The sequence below is a fragment of the Eucyclogobius newberryi genome, unplaced genomic scaffold, assembly GCF_026437365.1.
Source record: "Eucyclogobius newberryi isolate DKJ021-1_F unplaced genomic scaffold, fEucNew1.0.hap1 SCAF_19, whole genome shotgun sequence".
In the NCBI taxonomy this organism is placed as follows: Eukaryota; Metazoa; Chordata; class Actinopteri; order Gobiiformes; family Gobiidae; genus Eucyclogobius; species Eucyclogobius newberryi.
Genome location: NW_027315823.1, coordinates 17,216,414 through 17,236,761, shown reverse-complemented (window position 1 = coordinate 17,236,761; position 20,348 = coordinate 17,216,414). Strand labels below are relative to the sequence as shown.

Below are 20,348 nucleotides of genomic sequence, written 5' to 3'. Positions count from 1 at the left end.
TTTCCCTGATTAATCACGATTAATCGCATTTTTACGTGCAAAATTCAAAAAGAATTCAAAAGAAGTGTAAAGTGCATCAGCACTTTTATTCAGTAGCAGTTAAATAAAATATTAAGTATTCACTTGCCACAAAATCCTGAGCCACAATCATTAAAGATGAACAGGCCACTTCAGAGGTAACGTCAGAAACATTGTAATCTCATGAAACATTAGACACTCAAAACACATTTTAGGAGCAGCAGAACCAGTCTAGATATAACATCTTGTTTTGAGATTTGACTGTACAAACAGAAAATTGTTACCGCCAAGTACAGTCCATCCATCCATCCATCTTCTGCCGCTTTATCCGGGGCCGGGTCGCGGGGGCAGCAGTCTGAGCAGGGACTCCCAGACTTCCTCCTCCCCAGACACTTCCTCTAACTCCTCCGGGGGGATCCCGAGGCGTTCCCAGGCCAGCCGAGAGACATAGTCTCTCCAGCGTGCCCTGAGTCTTCCCCGGGGCCTCTTCCCGGTGGGACATGCCTGAAACACCTCCCGAGGGAGGCGCCCAGGAGGCATCCGGAACAGACGCCCGAGCCACCTCAGCTGGCTCCTCTCGACGTGGAGGAGCAGCGGCTCTACTCCGAGCTCCCCCCGTGTGGCCGAGCTCCTCACCTTATCTCTAAGGGAGCGCCCAGCCACACGGCGGAGGAAACTCATTTCGACCGCTTGTATCCGCGATCTTGTTCTTTCGGTCATTGCCCAAAACTCATGACCATAGGTGAGGGTAGGAACGTAGACCGACCGGTAAATAGAGAGCTTTGCCTTTCGGCTCAGCTCCCTCTTTACCACAACGGTCCGATGCAGCGACTGCATCACTGCAGCCGCTGCACCGATCCGCCTGTCGATCTCACGCTCCATCCTTCCCTCACTCGTGAACAAGACTCCTAGATACTTGAACTCCTCCACTTGGGGCAAGGACACCCCACCCACCTGGAGAGGGCAAGCCACCTTTTTCCGGTCGAGAACCATGGCCTCGGATTTGGAGGTGCTGATTCTCATCCCAGCCGCTTCACACTCGGCTGCAAACCGTCCCAGTGCATGTTGCAGGTCCGGGTTTGATGGAGCCATCAGGACAACATCGTCTGCAAACAGCAGAGATGAGATCCTGTGGTCCCCAAACCGGACACCCTCCGACCCCTGACTGCGCCTAGAAATTCTGTCCATAAAAATTATGAACAGAACCGGTGACAAAGGCAGCCCTGGCGGAGCCCAACATGCACTGGGAACAGGTCTGACTTACTGCGGGCAATGCGAACACAGCTCCTGCTCCGGTCATACAGGGACCGGACAGCCCTGAGCAAAGGGCCCGGACCCCGTACTCCCGGAGCACCCCCCAAAGGACACCCCGAGGGACACGGTCGAAAGCCTTCTCCAGATCCACAAAGCACATGTGGACTGGTTGGGCAAACTCCCATGAGCCCTCGAGCACCCGATGGAGGGTCCAGTGTTCCACGACCGGGACGAAAACCACTCTGCTCCTCCTGAATCCGAGGTTCGAGTATCGGTCGGATTCTCCTCTCCAGTACCTTGGAATAGACCTTACCCGGGAGGCTGAGGAGTGTGATCCCTCTGTAGTTGGAACACACCCTCCGGTCCCCCTTCTTGAACAGAGGGACCACCACCCCGGTCTGCCAGTCCAGAGGCACGGTCCCCGAACGCCACGCGATGTTGCAGAGACGTGTCAACCAAGACAGTCCTACAACACCCAGATACTTTAGGTACTCAGGGCGGATCTCATCCACCCCCGAAGCCCTGCCACCGAGGAGTTTGCGAACAACCTCAGTGACTTCAGCTTGGGTGATGGATGAGCCAGCCTCCGAGTCCCCGGTCTCTACTTCCTCTTCGGAAGACGTGACTGAGGGATTAAGGAGATCCTCAAAGTTTTCCTTCCACCGTCCGACAACATCCCCAGTCGAGGTCAGCAGGCCTCCACCCGCACCGTAAACGGTGTTGGTGAGAGACTGCTTCCCCCTCCTGAGGCGCCGGACGGTTTGCCAGAATTTCTTTGGTGCCGACCGATAGTCCTCCTCCATGGCCTCCCCGAACTCCTCCCAGGCCCGGGTTTTTGCCTCTGCGACAGCACGAGCCGCGGCTCGCTTGGCCTGCCGATACCCGTCGATGACCTCCGGAGACCTACAAGCCAGAGTGGCCTGATAGGCCTCCTTCTTCAGTCTGACGGCATCCCTTACTTCCGGTGTCCACCATCGGGTTTGGGGGTTGCCGCCACGACAGGCACCGGAGACCTTGCGACCACAACTCCGAGCAGCCGCATCAACAATGGAGGCGGAGAACATGGTCCACTCGGACTCAATGTCCCAAACCTCCCCCGGGACATGGGAGAAGCTCTCCCGGAGGTGTGAGTTGAATACCCTACTGGCAGAGGGCTCCACTAGACGTTCCCAACAGACCCTCACAATGCGCTTGGGTCTGCCAAGTCTGTCCGGCTTCCTCCTCCGCCAGCGGATCCAACTCACCACCAGGTGGTGATCGGTTGACAACTCTGCCCCTCTCTTCACCCGAGTGTCCAAGACACGCGGCCGGAGGTCTGATGACACGACAACAAAGTCGATCATTGACCTCCGGCCTAGGGTGTCCTGGTGCCATGTGCACTGATGGACACCCTTGTGCTTGAACATGGTGTTCGTTATGGACAATCCGTGGCTAGCACAGAAGTCCAATAACTGAACACCGCTCGGGTTCAGATCGGGGAAGCCGTTCTTCCCGATCACCCCTCTCCAGGTGTCACTGTCATTGCCCACGTGGGCGTTGAAGTCCCCCAGTAGAACAACGGAGTCCCCGGTTGGTGCACTGTCCAGTACCCCTCCCAAGGACTCCAAGAAGGCCGGGTACTCTGCACTGCTGTCTGCACGGCCCGTAGGCCGCCACAACAGTGAGAGACCTGTCCCCCACCCGAAGGCGGAGGGACGCGACCCTCTCGTTCACCGGGGTAAACTCCAACATGTGGCGGCTGAGCTGAGGGGCTATCAGCAAGCCCACACCAGCCCGCCGCCTCTCCCCGCGGGCAACACCAGAGAAGTGGAGCGTCCAGCCCCTCTCGAGGAGATGGGTTCCAGAGCCCAAACTGTGCGTGGAAGTGAGGCCGACTATATCTAGTCGGTATCGCTCAACCTCCCGCACAAGCTCAGGCTCTTTCCCCCCCAGCGAGGTGACATTCCATGTCCCCAGAGTTAGTCTCTGTGTCTGGAGATCTGGTCGCCGAGGCCCCTGCCGTCGACTGCCGCCCAGATCTCTCTGCACCGGCCCCTTATGGATCCTCCTGCGGGTGGTGGGCCCACAGGAGGGCGGCCCCACGTCGCTCTTTCGGGCTGTGCCCGGCCGGGCCCCGTGGGGTAAGACCCGGCCACCAGGCGCTCGCCATGGAGCACCCATCCCAGGCCTGGCTCCAGGATGGGGCCCCGGTGACGCCGATCCGGGAGACGTAAACTGCCTTGTTCGTGTTGTCATCATAGAGGGCTTCTGAAGTGCCAAGTACAGTGAGTGTTGTATTTGATTTGTTAAATTGTATGTGTTTTATTATCACTTCCAAATCTTCCATAATTGTATTAAAAATATTTTTGCATTCACACATTTCTAAATACAAAAGATAAATACAGTCAGTTGTGACTATAATTCTAAATGTTGCTCTAATTGTTTTAGCTCAATGCAAACATGTTTCATACACATGACTTAACGTAACCTAATAACATACACTTTTGTTGCTCATTGTGGTGTTGGCCCTAAATATCTATCCCATTTTCAGTCTATTGCCATGTTGGTAGTCTTTTTGAACTCCACTGTTTTACATCCTATAATTGCTGTTCAACACTTCTTTAATTGGAGATAATTCGAGTTGATTTGCCTGGAGTGGTGTATTCAGCCTGACAGGTCACACCGTGGGCAGTAAAACCGTTGATTTGTGCTCCCCAGGGCTGGCTAACCCTTTTAACACATCGGAGAAAAGTGTTGCAGTGTGGCGGATGACATTGTCTCTAAATGCTCCTGTTTTGATGTTTGTTTGTGTGACCTGGCATCTGCCTGCTCTCTTGGTGGAAATAGCTTATTATTTCTCATGTGTGGTCTTTTGAGGGGAAAAGTCCATTCTGTTATTGAGTAAATGTGCTGAGTGCTCATTTTTTTTTCAATTTGCGAGGTTATAAATCCCCACAAAAAGCTTAGGTGCATGTCTCCTCCCACGTTATTGATACGATTCTTGGATTCTTGGATTTTCCCATTACACAACACTCTCTTTCTATTTATGACTCTTGAGCTTCCTGTCTTGATTTCTAGTTCTTTCCATCCGATGTGTTTCGTAAAACCTCCTGGTAAGTGGTGCTGTTGTTGGACATTAATGTATTTTTGTGCACAATTTACCATGTCATTAATTTAACATTTCCAGAAAAAGGTACTAAATAACTCATGAGTTATTGGTTGTAACTACGTTCTATGTTATTTGCCATGTGCACTGAAAGGCCTTGTGATTTAAGAAGTGTTTAGAGGCTTTAGTTTAAATGGTAGTAAGAACTCACCACAGTGCACTTACTAGAAAACTGTTTTTGCAGTGAAGCCTATAGGTTTAATGGACAAACCTCACTGAAAAATGACACCATTTTGGATCTTTTCCTTAGGGCGGGGCCGTATCATAGCATATATAGTGTGATAGGTATGGGAGAAGATATTCAATTTGGAATAATGTGTGCTGTAGTGGTTTAAGGCAGTGCACATATTTGGTTGTTACCAACTAAGCGTTGTGAGTTTGCATACCAGCCACGAGTGTTTGCCAAATTCCACTCCCCTTTTCTTTTCTTAATTTTTAATTTTTTTTTGCTGCTGTCCTGTCCAGTAAAGCTTTTGGGTCAGAAAATCTGATATAATCTTCATAACCTACATTGACTCACACTTTCCCCCTGTTTTGAGAGCAGCCAAACCACCTCTTTTGTCTCTGCAGCAGCTGGAGGAACATCTCAAGTGCAGAGCTCAGGGCTGACGACACTTCAGTCTGATCATGTCACTGTAGGAAAAAAAGAGAGAAACACTTACATTTACAGCAGAAATACACTTTTTCTACAAAGGGGATCCAGAGGGCTAATTACCAAACCCTATCTCCTTTTGCTCATGGCAAATTTAATAAAACATGTAACAAACAAGAAGGTGTTTCATAAACTGATATGTTAAGTTTTACTAATGGAATGAAAAGATAGAGCATGTTAAATATCTTTATCAGACGTCTCTCCTGGAGCTGTTGGCAAACTAGGAGGCCACACCCCCAAATCCCCAACCATCCTCATATTTACCCAGCACGCGTTTAACCAACAGTTGGGTCAATAAAGTAAGTTTTTTTTTAAGGTGTAAGTACAAATATTATGAAAAATACACAGCCAGCCAGTTATATCTTTGCCACAAATCTATTTTAAAAAGTGGTCCCTATCGCCCTGCCCTATAACATTAATGTCATGCACATGGCCATGAATGCATACCAAAAATATTTCATTCTCAGTGACGTACTATCAACCAGGGCTGCACACTTTTAAAAAGGACACCCATAATAAAATGGTTGGGCATTTAAAATATATATATATATATATATATATATATATATATATATATATATATATATATATATATATATATATATATATATATATATATTTTTTTTTTTTTTTTTAATGGAAGCTGAAGATTTTTCATAATAGTTCTTATAGATGGGCACAGATAAGGCAGTAACTGCTCATTTCATACAAAAAAAGAGGAAACTTGAAGGGTAGGGTACAAAAGCGCTGTTATCAACTGGCCTGAATGCTGTTTGAGGCATGCTCAGCCTGCACATTATGGTCTTAAGATCCACAAAAGTGTTACATCACATTCACAAGTACTTATTTTTATTTTATTTATGATAAAAAATAAAAAAAATCATACTATCGTAATATTGTATAATTAAGCTAAAATTGTGACATAACTGAATAATTAAAATGCATATTATTTAAAAAGAGTCTCCTCACATACCTCCACTGTAGAAATAAAACAAGGATTAAGTGCGGACTTCATTGCAGACCTATATTCCCAAGCTCAATAAAGCTACACCCAAACTGTGTATTTGATTAAGGGCGGACCAGTGTCTCTGTTTGAAGCATCCTTTGCTCACTCTCCTGACAGTTTTACCCATTCATTTCTCATAAATAACAGCAGGTCATCATCCATCTAATATCTTGTCTCAGTGTGAGTCCAAATAACGGAGTCTTGCCTTGACAAACTGCTAACCGTCCACTCATTATCTCCTGTGTGTCCTCAGGTCATAAATAGTCATGCCATTTGGCTGTCTCCCAGTGGGGGAGAAGAAGGACTACAACAGTCCCACAGATGTTACAGACAAATATGACATGGGCCAGATTGTCAAGTCGTAAGTATATTTTTAGATTATTATATGATTATACAGCTATGTTGTTCTGGTTGGTAAGTGAGTGGTGCTTCACATGTGTGTCTCTACATACAGTTTTAAACATATAAAAAGGGTGTCCAAATGCAGACCTTGGTCAAATTTTCATTGCCTCTCAGGTCTTCTGCTGAAATGGCCCGAATGATAGCATTTATACTACAAAATTAAGTAATTCTACAACCTCGAGCACATTGCACTGTATTGTGATACAGACCTGAATTTCTTGTTTTAAGCCTTACTTAAAGCAAGGTTAGATTCCCGGCTCACCACCTGCATTACTCTATGGTGATAAAAGTTTATTTAGAACATTCTCCATGGAGACAGATGTGTTTTTTGCCAGTCTTTGGAATGTTATACCCTGTCCCAATACTTGCACTTGTATTAAATGTCTAACTCTGCATAAGCAGAAGTAAATGCTTTTATGTTTGCTTTCAGGGAGGAGTTCTGTGAGATATTCAGAGCTAAAGACAAATCCACCAATAAAATGTACACGTGTAAGAAGTTTCTTAAGAAGGATGGACGGAAAGTGCGCAAAGCAGCAAAAAACGAGATCCAGATTCTAAAGATGTAAGTTAATTTATGTCAGTTGTACTTTTGTGATTTGGGGCTCTACAAACATGAATCTGAATTTAAAAGAAATTGTTACACAACAAGAGGAAGAAGAAAAAAAAATCACACAATCACTGTTTGTCTGAAACTTGTAAGACGGATTTCACACATTTTGCTGTTATCTAACTCTTCAGCAAAGCGGCATTATCTGAGTTGGGTTAGAGAATGGAATGCAAATGAGCATGTGAGAATAACACTCACACCTTGTGGAAATGCTGTACTATTTCTGCCCCCCAAAAATAAATGAATTAAAGGAAAAAGAGACAACATATGTATATCTGGAAGATTCAAGGTTCTGGAGACAGTGTTGTTGAAACAATAGTATTTATTTCCACACAGACAGGGACCAGGATAAAGATTTCATTTTACATATTTTTGTTCAATCAGCCTTTTCTGTAATTCACTTTTCTGTAAACAGTTTTGGGGTTGGCACTAAGAGTGTCACAGGAAATCGTGCTTATTTTAGTTTAGTTTTAGTTTTCCTTTTCCTTGATAATTATCACTGTGGCCACTGCTGATGAACAACTAAGAGAAGTTTAGAACGACTATTATTTTATCAAGAGCATTCAATCCGCACATTCAAGTCAGCATTTTATTACAGCTTACAGGCAACACTAATAACAACATGTCTTTTCTGTACTGAAAAGGTGCTGAAGAGTGGAACAATAGGAGGAACACACTCTGGCCCTTCCTTCATGGCGAGATGTCAACAACACAACTGTTTAATTTACTGTATAGTTCCTTCTCTGTAACAATAACATGCCGACCACGGTCCAGTCCATTTTCCATGTGCATGTGTCAGCCTCCTGCCTTGTATGTTGACTGTATTTGTTATTCATGAGATGCTGCACAGCCGTGTACCTGACGTCTTGTGTCTCTGTCTTGTGCTGTGTGACTCATTTCCTCAGGGTGAAGCATCCCAATATCCTCCAGCTGGTGGATGTCTTCGAGACCAAAAAGGAGTACTTCCTGTTCCTGGAGCTGTGAGTTGGACTTGTATACTGTATACTGTATGTATGCATCTGTGTGTGTGGATTGTACACTATTGGGGAATGAGCTGTTATAGCCTCGGGCCCTGTGGATATAAGAACGACTGTGAACTCTTTTCATTTGGAATGCAGATGTGGCGATGGCTATTGCTGTTCTATTCTCGTCAGTCAGAACTCCCTGAATGGCTGAATTTTCACAGATGCGTTAAATGTATAATGTCCTTTGAGGATTCGTGGATTAAGAATATCAGTACAATGAAATATGTTATGCATCTCTACAGAGAGTTAATTATCCTCCTAATTCAGGTGCACTGGGTAATGTCGACTTTTAATAATGGAATGATGATGAGCCACCTGAGTGTTTATGCATCTTCATATGCATATCATTGTATAGGGTCGAAAATAACTTGGAAAAAGTGATGATAAGAACAGTCAAAATGGAGAAGAAAATGGGTTTCTACAGATGTCACAGAGGAAACTGGTGGTGACACAACTGGGACAGATAAATGAGATACTCGAAACAAACACTTACCAAGCAGTTCAAAATGAGGCTTTTGTACAGTTTGAGTTCTGGTGTCATTATATTCACTTTAACTGTTGCTTTTGTCAAAAAATAATAAAATAAAACATGATGAGAACATGATGGCAGGACTAAGATTGTATTTTCTGTTGCGAGATGCCAGGGTTATGACTTTAGTCTCTCATAAACAAGGCCAGGAGTCGGGGGCCAAGACATTGTGGGGGCCCTTTTCAATCGTTTTATATAAAGCTTAAACATTGATATTGAAACAAATCAACTTGAACTGGAGATATTTGTCAGTACATTCAGTATAATAGAGACAATAAAATATGGCCGTTCAAAGTAAAATCAATTTAAATTACAACACAACTTAGAAAGTTTGAAATTAATTAAATTATTCTAAATGAAAATGTAAATAGATTTACACAGCTATGGGAATTGTGAAAGTGAAATGAGAAGTATGAACAGACGCTCTACTGCTTAGTGATAGGCCCTCTCACGCTTTGGGAATAGTTTGCGGTGGATTGTCAAAGTGGAAATAATTGATTATTTATCATTGTTTTTTTTACTAGCTATGGGAATTATGATCATTAGCATGTTTTAGTTCATATTACAGGGGAGTTCACTGTGTCAACCTGAATAACAAACACATTTGTGTGTCTCCAGAGCAACAGGCAGGGAGGTGTTCGACTGGATTCTGGACCAGGGATATTACTCAGAGAAGGACACCAGCAATGTGGTGCGGCAGGTTTTGGAGGCTGTCGCCTACCTTCACTCACTGCATATTGTCCACAGAAACCTCAAGGTATGTAGATATATAAGAGAAGATATATAAAAGAATAATGCATAAATAGCAGTCAGGAGCTGCATTCAATTGGCGCATGATGCTTCTAGTTGGACGATTATGCATCTTGAAGACGGGCAAATTCATACGCGTGTCCTAGACGTCCTGGGCAAGCGTGTGAAAAATAAAGTCACCAGCAGACGGGGGTCTAATGCACATTCGCGGCTGAGGAGTTTTTTTTGTTGTGTTTGGTGTGGTTGGCCTCTTGGTGCGATGACAGTCAGGATGACGGGTTGAGAGAGTGGCTTTGATGTAAACCCAACAGGCGCTCGCTCTGCAGTTTGTCCTCGAGATACTTCAGAGGCGATCCATCATTTGCATCTGGATGATTTTTACCGGTACTGGGTTTGTTTTCATTCTTCTGGATAATGAAACATGTAGGCAGTGCACGTCACTGGAGTGTAATCTCTGATTGGTTGCCGTGCTGCGTCGGCTTCCAAAAGTTCATCTTATGTGTCAGACGCCTTGGACACCCTATTTCTGCGTCCAGGGCGTCCTGAGCTTAAATGCTCAAAATGCAGCTCGTCAAATGCTCAAAACACAAGATTCATTCAGCTCAGATACTGAGGACACGCTGTAAAAATGCCAGATGCCCTGGACGAGAGTCTACCTTAGACTTGATGCTTGGGTGTGAATGCAACATATATTCAGCCCTAGGACTCACTGCACGTGTATTTTGCCCTATGCATTCATAAAATCAGCCTTAAATCAGCCTAAAATCAGCCCTATGCATTCATAAAATCAGCCTTAAATCAGCCTAAAATCAGCCCTATGCATTCATAAAATCAGCCTTAAATCAGCCTAAAATCAGCCCTATGCATTCATAAAATCAGCCTTAAATCAGCCTAAAATCAGCCCTATGCATTCATAAAATCAGCCTTAAATCAGCCTAAAATCAGCCCTATGCATTCATAAAATCAGCCTTAAATCAGCCTAAAATCAGCCCTATGCATTCATAAAATCAGCCTTAAATCAGCCTAAAATCAGCCCTATGCATTCATAAAATCAGCCTTAAACCAGCCTAAAATCAGCCCTATGCATTCATAAAATCAGCCTTAAATCAGCCTAAAATCAGCCCTATGCAGGCATAAAATCAGCCTTTGAATCTTTTTTAAGCCAGCAATAAAAATGAATGAGAAAAGCCACACTGTCAGCTAGGGATGCGTACCGCTACGACGAACCGGATCTGGACTTGTAAAAACGTTTCGGTTCAGGTAAAAAAAAACGAAACCCTGGTGATTCGGTTCTGGACTCATATAAAATATAGCACTCAAATACTATATCCTATTTGTTCTAGAATCTAGACCATCTTAAACCTTCCATTGATAGCTAAATTTGCGCTGGAAAAGACGTAAACACTGCCATGCGCCGCTGTCAATAGCGCACACGGACCCTATATAGTGACGCACGCGTCTTCCGGGCATAAGTTGAAGCCGGCGAAATAAGTTTAAAGATGCGAGAGACGGGAGCGCTGTCGAGCTGCGCGGAACCGTGTATCCACATGCAGACATTGAAGTGAAGCCGGTAAGATCGCTGGCTTTATTTGAACTGTTTTGAGCTGTGGCCGCCGCGTGCGATGTTGTGATGGTTAACGTGCTGCGCGTTAAAGGGGCGGGGTCAGCATGGTTTCTTGTCTGGGTCTTTGGTCTGGGTGTAAATATGAATGAAATAACTTAAGTGTTATGTTGTGGTGTGATGTATTTGGCATTAGGTAAATACTAAGTAAAGTCAAAGTAATATTGCTTAATTGCTGCATTCATTAATTGGAGTTTATATTTTGTAATAGTATTTTGTATTTGTATTCTACAGTTGTTAAATATGGTCTGAACATTGTATCAGATGAAACAGCTGCTTTGACCCTTGACCCAGACTGACTCTTGTCAACAATACGCAACATGCTCTTGTTGTTGAGTTGAGTCTTAGCTAGTAGCTTTTGATTTGTAAGTTGTAAATTCTGTTAAAAAACAGTGAATAAAGCAGACAAGTTGAGTTTATTTCAATCTGCAGTTAAACCTTGTGTTTGATAGTCGTCCTTGTTCAAGTGTCTTCAACTTTAATTTAGCAAAGTAGCTTGTGTTACGCTGTTGTAACATTATGCAAATATGGCATGGTTTAGGTGAGTCCGGACCTGAACCTAAACCTCTGGATTCGAATCCGGACTTGAACCTGAACGCGGGTTTAGGTATTCATTCCTACTGTCAGCGCAAGATACGGGAGCGGCATGTCATGCGCACAGAGTTTTCAGAAAATTTAACCCAACATGTTTTTTTATGCCTGACGTGTACATACATTCATACATACATAGAAAGCATGTGTTCGTTGTTGTTGTTGTTGTTGTTGTTGTTGTTGTTGTACAATTTACCATCAGCACGTTCCTGGAGCAGTTATGGATCATTTGAAGGAGCTGTTACAAGTTTAATGTATAAATGCATTGTCTTCACTTACATGAATTTTGTGTGGCTAATATGTTTCATTTTTTGTCTTTAGTTGGAAAACTTAGTGTACTATAACCGACTGAAACACTCCAAAATAGTGATCAGTGACTTCCATCTGGCCAAACTGGAGAATGGACTCATCAAAGAACCTTGTGGCACACCAGAGTACCTGGGTAAGGGCTTTTCACACTGCGATCTACTGGATGTGAACTGCTCAACTAATCTCCATGTTTTGATGCAGCCCCTGAAGTGGTGGGCAGACAGCGGTACGGTCGCCCAGTGGACTGCTGGGCCACTGGCGTCATCATATACATATTGTGAGTGATTTAACACTAACCGCAATGTAAAAACATTTTAATCTAAGATTGCCCTTTAAGATTAATTATCTCTTTTTCCAAGGAACCCTTAAATTGCTTTACTTATTCTATACAAATGTACACGGACTGCATATGGAAACTAGCTATTTATAATCTGATGTAGAACATCTCATCATGTTGAGACATTTGGATACTTGTGTTAATCTCTCAATTAGTCTATAATAATACACATAATAATATAATATTATGAAACGCTGTGTTCTTCATAAAGAACTGAGTTTGAATTGAATAAGCATGTGTTCCACCAGCCTCTAGAATGCAGAGCAAACAATGGAACAAAGGTCACTTAGGTTTAAAGGTGCTCCTTCTTGTTTGTTCACTCTTATCCTAAGACTATCAGGCAATCCTCCCTTCTATGATGAAACTGAAGATGACGACTATGAAAACCATGACAAAAACCTGTTCAGGAAGATCTTAGCCGGAGACTACGAGTTTGACTCTCCATACTGGGATGACATTTCTGATTCAGGTACGTTCAAGTGTGTGGACAAAATAGACTTTGCTCTGATTGGAAACTCATGCCCTCCCCTTTTTTGTTTGTTTATTACAGCTAAAAGTTTAGTGGCTCGCCTTATGGAGGTGGACCAGGACCAGAGGCTGACTGCGCAGGAGGCCATAAACCACGAGTGGTATAAAGAGCTTACTTTAATTTTATGCTGCTCTGTTGCCCCGTCTCTCTGATCTATTTGCAGATTAATAAACTGTGAATCTAGTGATCGAAAACGCCACCATGCAGACTTTTCATTTTACTGTCTCTAATATGACCAAATCAGGCCTATTATCACTCGTCAGAACTTTACTGTTGTTTACTTAGTTATTAGGATGAGAGAGAGAGAGAGAGAGAGGGGACAAGAGAGGGAGAGAGGGAAGAGAGAGGGAGAGAGAGAGAAGGAGAGAGAGAGAGAGAGAGAGAGAGGGGGGGACGAGAGAGGGAGAGAGGGGGGGACGAGAGAGGGAGAGAGGGGGGGACGGGAGAGAGGGAGAGAGGGGGACGAGAGAGGGAGAGAGAGAGGGACGAGAGAGGGAGGGAGAGAAACAGAGAGAGAAGGAGAGAGAGAGAAGGAGAGAGAGAGAGAGAGAGAGAGAGAGAGAGAAGGAGGGAGAGAGAGAGAGAGAGAGAGAGAAGGAGGGAGAGAGAGAGAGAGAGAGAGAGAAGGAGGGAGAGAGAGATGGAGAGTGGCTGCGCCATAACCACTCCACCACCAAAAGCACAATAACAATGTCCTGATTCTCAGCGGTGCAGTGTCTTTTCTGTAAAGTGGAGTTCTTCTGTTTCCTCCAACAGGATCTCTGGTGGAGCTGCCTCAGATAAGAACATCAAGGAAAATGTGTGCGCACAAATAGAGAAGAACTTTGCTCGAGCTAAGTGGAAGGTAAATATTCCAGACTGGGCAGACTGTATGTGCTGTAACAATAAAGTAATCAATAAATAAACAAACATAGAAAATACTTGGTGCCAGGTTCAGGTGGTCTATAGTTACGATTCAAGATTCAAGAAGCATCCTTCTGAAAGTATTTCTTAATTTGATACATGTATTCCTTTTTTTATCCACAGAAAGCAGTGCGGGTCACCACAATCATGAAGCGTCTGCGATCGCCGGACAGTGACTCAAAGCCTGTGGCCCCTGCAGCGGGAGCTTCAGTGGAGCCACCCGCAGACGCCCAGGCCCCTGCTGGCCCCTCTGCACCCTCGTCCGGCGCTGAGGGAGAGCTCACTGTGGAGGTCAGCCCCTCACAGCCTCAGCATCTTCTTCAAGATGTCCCACAAGAGTCCCGCTGCAATGGGGACGCCCCAGTCTCCTACACAGGGGCCCAGGCTCAGGACGAGCAGGGCTAGACGCGCTGAGGCCTCTTCTCCACAAACTGTACATTAGCTGCTAGCATGGTGACACTGACTGTGCTTCTCTTCATCACTTCATGAGGTGCTGCACTGGCTTTTCCTCTCATCTATACTTTGTCTTTCTGCACTGACCCTGTGGTTTTTGTCATTTATACTCGCTCACTTGTGTTCAAACACTCTGATCCCTGACAAGCTGTGATTGGGAGTTTTAGTCCCAGTGCTAACAGAGTTATAGTAGTGACTATTTGAGCTAAAGCCGCGGAAAGTTCTAACAATCAGTTCTTTCTAACAATAGCAGGAGACTGATGCTGATGTTGCATTGTACTATACAAACCCTGTCTTGTGTTTACCTGCTGTATGTAAATTATTTAAAAGTGACACTTGATACAAACTAATGATGCATTACATGAAATCTTCTAGCACGCTGAAATAGAACAGTAATAAAAAAGGGAAGGCAGTGGATTGAATATTTCACAGAGTCAACTATACACTGTAAAGACCTAGAGGTATATATAATCTATATCAATTTCTACTTTTAAACAACAACAAAAATTCATTCTTAGAGTGTAATAAATATTATGGATAAAACTGTTACTGACTTTTCACTGTTTATGTCCTCAGTGGCGATATTCTCAGTATTTATTGACAAATACATTGAAGTATATAATATACAGTTATTTTACATTAGGGATGCAACAATTGATAAAGAACATTACAGCTTACATCTTGTGTTATCTTGTGTCAACTGTTTCTCTAAAAGTTATTCTAAAAGTTAGTTTGAGCATATTTTAAATTAAATCCCGGTATTAATGACAACATTTGTGCTCAAATTGTTGCATCCCTAAACTGTACATGTTTATGATTCTCTTTTTATGGCCAGCGCTACATCTAAAATAGGCAGCTTTAGCAGAAGCACACACACTTTCTCCTTTGCAAACTTTCTGCTCAGGAAAGAACCTCATAAACTGTATATAAATGTTTAGAAGTAGCCAAACAGCATGTTCTCCGTTCACCCCAGATGTACAAACACTTTAAAGATGCACCAGTGACAATGGTGTCTTCCAAAGCCACAGCATATTCTAACCACAAGCCATAGCTTTTTTTAAAAAGCAGAATACTACATGAGGCAAGGACAATATAACACCGCTTTGCAATGTTACAAAGCATTAAGCATTTGCATTCCGTTTCATTTGTCACCATGACGTTTTGTCATGTAAAGTTGATCTTCTTTGTTTTAGCTTTGTATGTGTCTAGACAGGATGACGTGTATAATTATTGTAAATTGTAATATTTGCTCTCACAGTTCATATTAGCTGCCATTTATTGTCCCTTGAACGATGTCCCTTTCCAATAATGATCACTGACCCAAAGTAGAGCAATACTGACAGGCTACAGAAACTGTGATTCTTGGTGTCCTGTAGGTGACGTTCACATCTCTGAGTGAAGCAGTCCATTATCACATGACATGGCTGGGTCCAAATCACTCAATAGTACCTCTTTCTGCCAGAATTCATAACAGATGAAATGTCAAGAGGAAAAGTCAAAAGTAGGCTTCAATTTGCCATGCATTTGTCTCACTAGCAACACTAACAACAACCAAAAACAGCATTTTGAGTTTTGATATCATACTCTACAGTTGTAGGTTGAGCAAATGGCAGTCTGTCCATTATAGTCAGTTCCGAGTATCTATAAAAGTGAACGCATGTCTTGCTTGGATAAAAAAGGACAGCTAGTTTAACCTGTTGGCAGTACATTGTTGCCAGTATATCAGATGTGACAGTAGTGGACTAGTTATTTTGGACCCAGCCAACCCAGAGCTGTGACTCATACGAGCCACATGGTCTACTCACTGTGCACAGATGTCCATTTGTAATAAAATGTGCACTAAGAATGAATTATTGTGGAATCTGTTGTCTTGAAATGTTTATATTTCCATTGAGCAGATTTGGCATTGTAACATAGGCCTACAAATGTATCTCTAATCCACCTCTCACTGTATAGTACCATATCTCCAGTGGTCTTCAGGAGGTCCTGTCTAGCATTTGTCAGCTGTAGTAATCCACTAATAAACGTTGATGGTAATAAAAGTGAATTCATCCACAATTCTTGTTTTGGGACTAATCTTTTCCCACATTATGAATGGCAACTAAGTCAAAAGGTTAAAGGATAAAAAGGAGCAGAAGGAGCTGATGAACAGATACAAATGCTTTTTAGCTGAAGTAGACTAGAATATACCATTTGGCTCTAGCAAATAATAGTTAAAGTTTCTAAAGTTCTATACAAATGCAATTTCGCTTTCAAATGATTTCTATTGTATTATTGTGTGCAGACTTCACACATTCTCAAGGATATATTTTGGTTGCCATCTACTGGTGTCCTTGGTGTACTACATAAGCTATTATTACATTGCATTGCGTGTATCAGAAACAAAACAAAACAAGTGGAAATAAATGAACACTAAATAATTACTACTGCCAGTGCCACCTTTTCTCACATTTGTTTGTAACACACAATGCATTTGAGTTGTTGGTCCCAACTTTAACATGCATTTCTGAGGAAATCCACCAGAGGGCAGCAAGACTCTTCACATGTCTTTCTCTTTAAGTGCCACTTGCTTTTGAGAACATTCCCGGCTCCATCTGGAGCTCTGCTGCGCGGTGGACACAGATCAGTCACTCTTAAGTTTGTGGTTAAATGGACAACACTTAATCAGCTCCCTCAGCTGGAGTCTGAAGGTCCAAATTAGAACCAGAGTCAAATCTCACTCTATAAATGCGTTTATAGAGGTTTAAACTAAGTCTGTATGCAAAATATTGAATTCACTGCAGTGATAAATGCCAATGCAGCCTTCAGCGTGTAATAAGAAGCAACATCTTGGGGGTTCATGAATAAATATAATAATTTCAAATAAACTGACCCCCCCAGCACAGGCCTGTGCCACAGATCAGCACTTGCTCGTGCAGTGGTCACTGTGTAAATGTTTCTGTGGGTGTGAAATGACATGCAGTGTTCTTTCCAGTCTCTGTGATTCACTGCGGTGTCGTTCTATAATCTGTGCTGAGTCATGCAGTGGTTGTGCCTTGTACAGTATCGAGTCAATACTGTACACTCTTTAGGCCACATCTGTAAAAGACAATTGGGGTTTTTGCCATAATTGACGTTTTTGCCATAATATCATAATATGAATTTTCATATATAGACGCTTTAGTAAATGGAAGCCTAACATACATAAGCCTCATCAATTACATAATTTTCCAAATTACTTAATAATGACCATATGTGATAGTAATAACTTGAAGTGGAATACCTTCTTTCATGGGTCAGATCAGATAAGCCTGCTCCACAGAGCTGGGTCTACAGTCCAGAAGTCATGTGCAGCCAAGTATGCCCTGAGATTGTTGTGTTGCTTCTTTGACCTATTGTTCTTCCACTCTGGAGCTAAAGCCTGCACTCCAGACGTGCTCTCATCTCCCCGTTTTACAACATGTCAGCACTCTTTGAGATTCAGAGAATGGACGTTCTCTTACAGAGCTTAACTGTTTTTTTATTATTAACTTTAAAATACAGGTTTGATCTATAAAGGTTTGACATTCCCATGGAGCAGTGGTTCCCAAATGTTTTTATCTCGAGTACACCCTAGTTTTGACTACCTCCTAACACGGCAACAATGCTATTTTGTTGTTTTGTTTTAAGCTATTGATGTTCAAAATCTTCTCAAATGTTCTTAAGGGGATAACATTGACTGATATATACCACGTACCCTGAGGGATCACAGTAACCTTGGTTGGGAAACACTACCAAAAAGCCCAGATTGAATGCACATTGCTCACATATGCAGATGCCAGGGTGGTTCAAGTCTGCTGCACCAAGCTGCTCTGCTCACAGGGTCAATGGGTTATCATCTCTGCTGCTTGTCACTTTTACAATTTATTCTACACTAGCGGCTGAACGCGATGTGGTCCAAAATGATTGAAGATGACATTCTTCAGACAGCCATAGATGTCATTAATGTCATCTATGGCTGTCTGATGGCGTGCTTTCAGTCCTCTGTTATTACCTATTTAAGTCCTTTAATTGTCAAGTATTTTTGGTCTTTTGCAGCAGGTAGACAGGGCAAGGCAGTTGTTTTACCTGCTTTTTGTTTACACCTGGATTCAAATGGCTGGCATAAATGTAATTGTATCGTTATTTATACTAGTAAATATTCAAGCAGATTCCTATTCTTCAGCAGAAAGATAATTAGAGTGGATTGTCCTCAAATAGAGGGGGTCATCATTTATTCCAAAGACTGGTGTAGATGTGGAAGAAAGATCTCTAAAAACTACTGCTACTACTACTACTACTACTACTACTACTACTACTACTACTACTACTACTACTACTACTACTACAAACCCAGACACATTTACTGTCCAAAGTACACTTCTGTGGAGGGACACAGTGAGGAGACAGTTTACAGCAGCAGGAGGAGGAGAAAGAGAGCCGGAACAGAAGTTTCAGTTTTTTGTCAGATAGTATTGATTCATACAGTTCATATATAATAATATAATAACATGATCAAATTCATTGATCCTATTTTCAGAGAGTGACCGCTACACAAAGCCTTCTCCAGCTCGTTCCAAACACTCACTGTGGTTCTGGTCTGTTGTAGATTAGGTTCTGCTTCTCCATTGATGTTTTCTCTGCTTTATGCCCTTCAAACACATAGACATCTTGTCCATGACCATGGGATTTGTCTTTCCACATGGTTGTTTCAGAAATGAGAAGCCATTCACTGCTTTTTTGCCATGATAGTTGTTGCTCCATGGTCTGCATTTCATGTCTCACATTTATAAATCATGGAGACTCTTAACTTGTGTTGTACACAGCTTGTGTTAATGTCTCCTGCAACAGAAACATTACGCTTTTACCCAATCAGGATCTGACGGTCTTTGTACATCATATTTAGTCCTTGCTTGTCACGACTTGGCCCGAGGGGGAAAAGGATACTAAAACGTACCTGGTCTGAGGAAGTTGCACCAAATGGAAATGCATTAAAGCAGAGCTGAGTAGAGCCGTTTATTTAGTTTTAATTTTCTTCCACAAGCCGATTAGCTGATCGTGTTTAGTCCTGCTTACTTTCCAATCAAATGAAAGCACAAGAAAAAGTAACCAATAACAGCACGAGTGTCCTACTGACAGAGCAACCAATCAGTGAAGAGAAGGAGATGGCACTCGACTCACGGACAGGCCACTCTAGAGACCTTGTATATACTTGCATCGTGCAAAGTACTAGTACTGTTAAAGCTCCGAGACGGGTACTTTTTAGACGTGATGGTACTGAGTGCAGGTACAACTGCTTAGAACCAAGTGAACCAAGCCAGGAATGTTGCATTGTAAATGTAGGAGGAGCTTGGAGTAGAGCCACCACTCTGCCACACTTCTCATGGAACTCAGGTATTTCTTTGCATATGGTGCATTATGTTCTTGTTTTATGCTCATGAAGAATGTGATACTGGAGGGACGTTTGATTAAGATTGTGAAGAATAGGTCCCATTTAATGGGACCTCTGAAGTTTTCTTTCAAATCCATTTCTTTACTGTAGTTCTAGCTGACCTTCTTCTTCTATGCAGATCAAAGTGTGATATTTGCCAGGGCATGAATCAATACAAATGAGACCATTGAATGTGCTGGTGTTTATAATATTGGTTTTGTTTAATTGAATGCAATTATTTCTTGTGAGGCTCAGCAACAGTATAAAATGCTTATAGATTTCTACTTCACCCTGTTTTGTTTAAGTGGATATAGATTCCCATAGTCTCCTGTGGGTTCAGAGTAACACTCCTGAACAGGGCCTTTGTGCTTAATGTTCTGACTAATGAGCTGGGGGTTTCAACTCTGCTTGATCAGTACTTTGAGTTCCAGTTGTTTCTTTTGTAATTACCTAAATATACCATGATAAATCATCAAAACTTTTCTGTGGGTTCAATCAATGGGGTTATTTCAGCAGATAAGGACTGGACATAGTAAAGTGTACTTTTTACAATGCCATTTACCATAAGTTACGTTTCCTTTCTGGACACTAAACTGTAAGAGCATCTACTGCCATAGTTGATAACATGGCAAACAAAGGGCCACTTCCTCACACCTCCACTCAGAAACCAGTTCAGCTTGTGCTGCCAGATAACCTGACATACCTCCACTGTTGGTTTTGTCAAATCTGATTTGATTTGTAGTGCACAAACCCATGTGTCAATCAAATGCAAATGATAGATGGAACATG

At 42.8% G+C, this 20,348-nt stretch overlaps 1 protein-coding gene across 1 annotated transcript in view; it reads left to right on the top strand.

Annotated features, from left to right (window-relative positions):
• LOC140365474 (caM kinase-like vesicle-associated protein) overlaps nt 1–14,318 on the top strand; it is a 34,757-nt gene extending 20,439 nt beyond the window's left edge. Inside the window, exons 2-11 of the mRNA XM_072451931.1 lie at nt 6,329–6,436; nt 6,908–7,039; nt 7,990–8,064; nt 9,257–9,395; nt 11,922–12,042; nt 12,111–12,186; nt 12,579–12,715; nt 12,797–12,875; nt 13,532–13,619; nt 13,802–14,318. Of these exons, the coding sequence (XP_072308032.1) occupies nt 6,342–6,436; nt 6,908–7,039; nt 7,990–8,064; nt 9,257–9,395; nt 11,922–12,042; nt 12,111–12,186; nt 12,579–12,715; nt 12,797–12,875; nt 13,532–13,619; nt 13,802–14,083 (1,224 nt within the window). The 5' untranslated portion in view covers nt 6,329–6,341 and the 3' untranslated portion in view covers nt 14,084–14,318. The remainder of the gene's footprint in view (nt 1–6,328; nt 6,437–6,907; nt 7,040–7,989; nt 8,065–9,256; nt 9,396–11,921; nt 12,043–12,110; nt 12,187–12,578; nt 12,716–12,796; nt 12,876–13,531; nt 13,620–13,801) is intronic.
• Nucleotides 14,319–20,348: the final 6,030 nt, after the last annotated feature.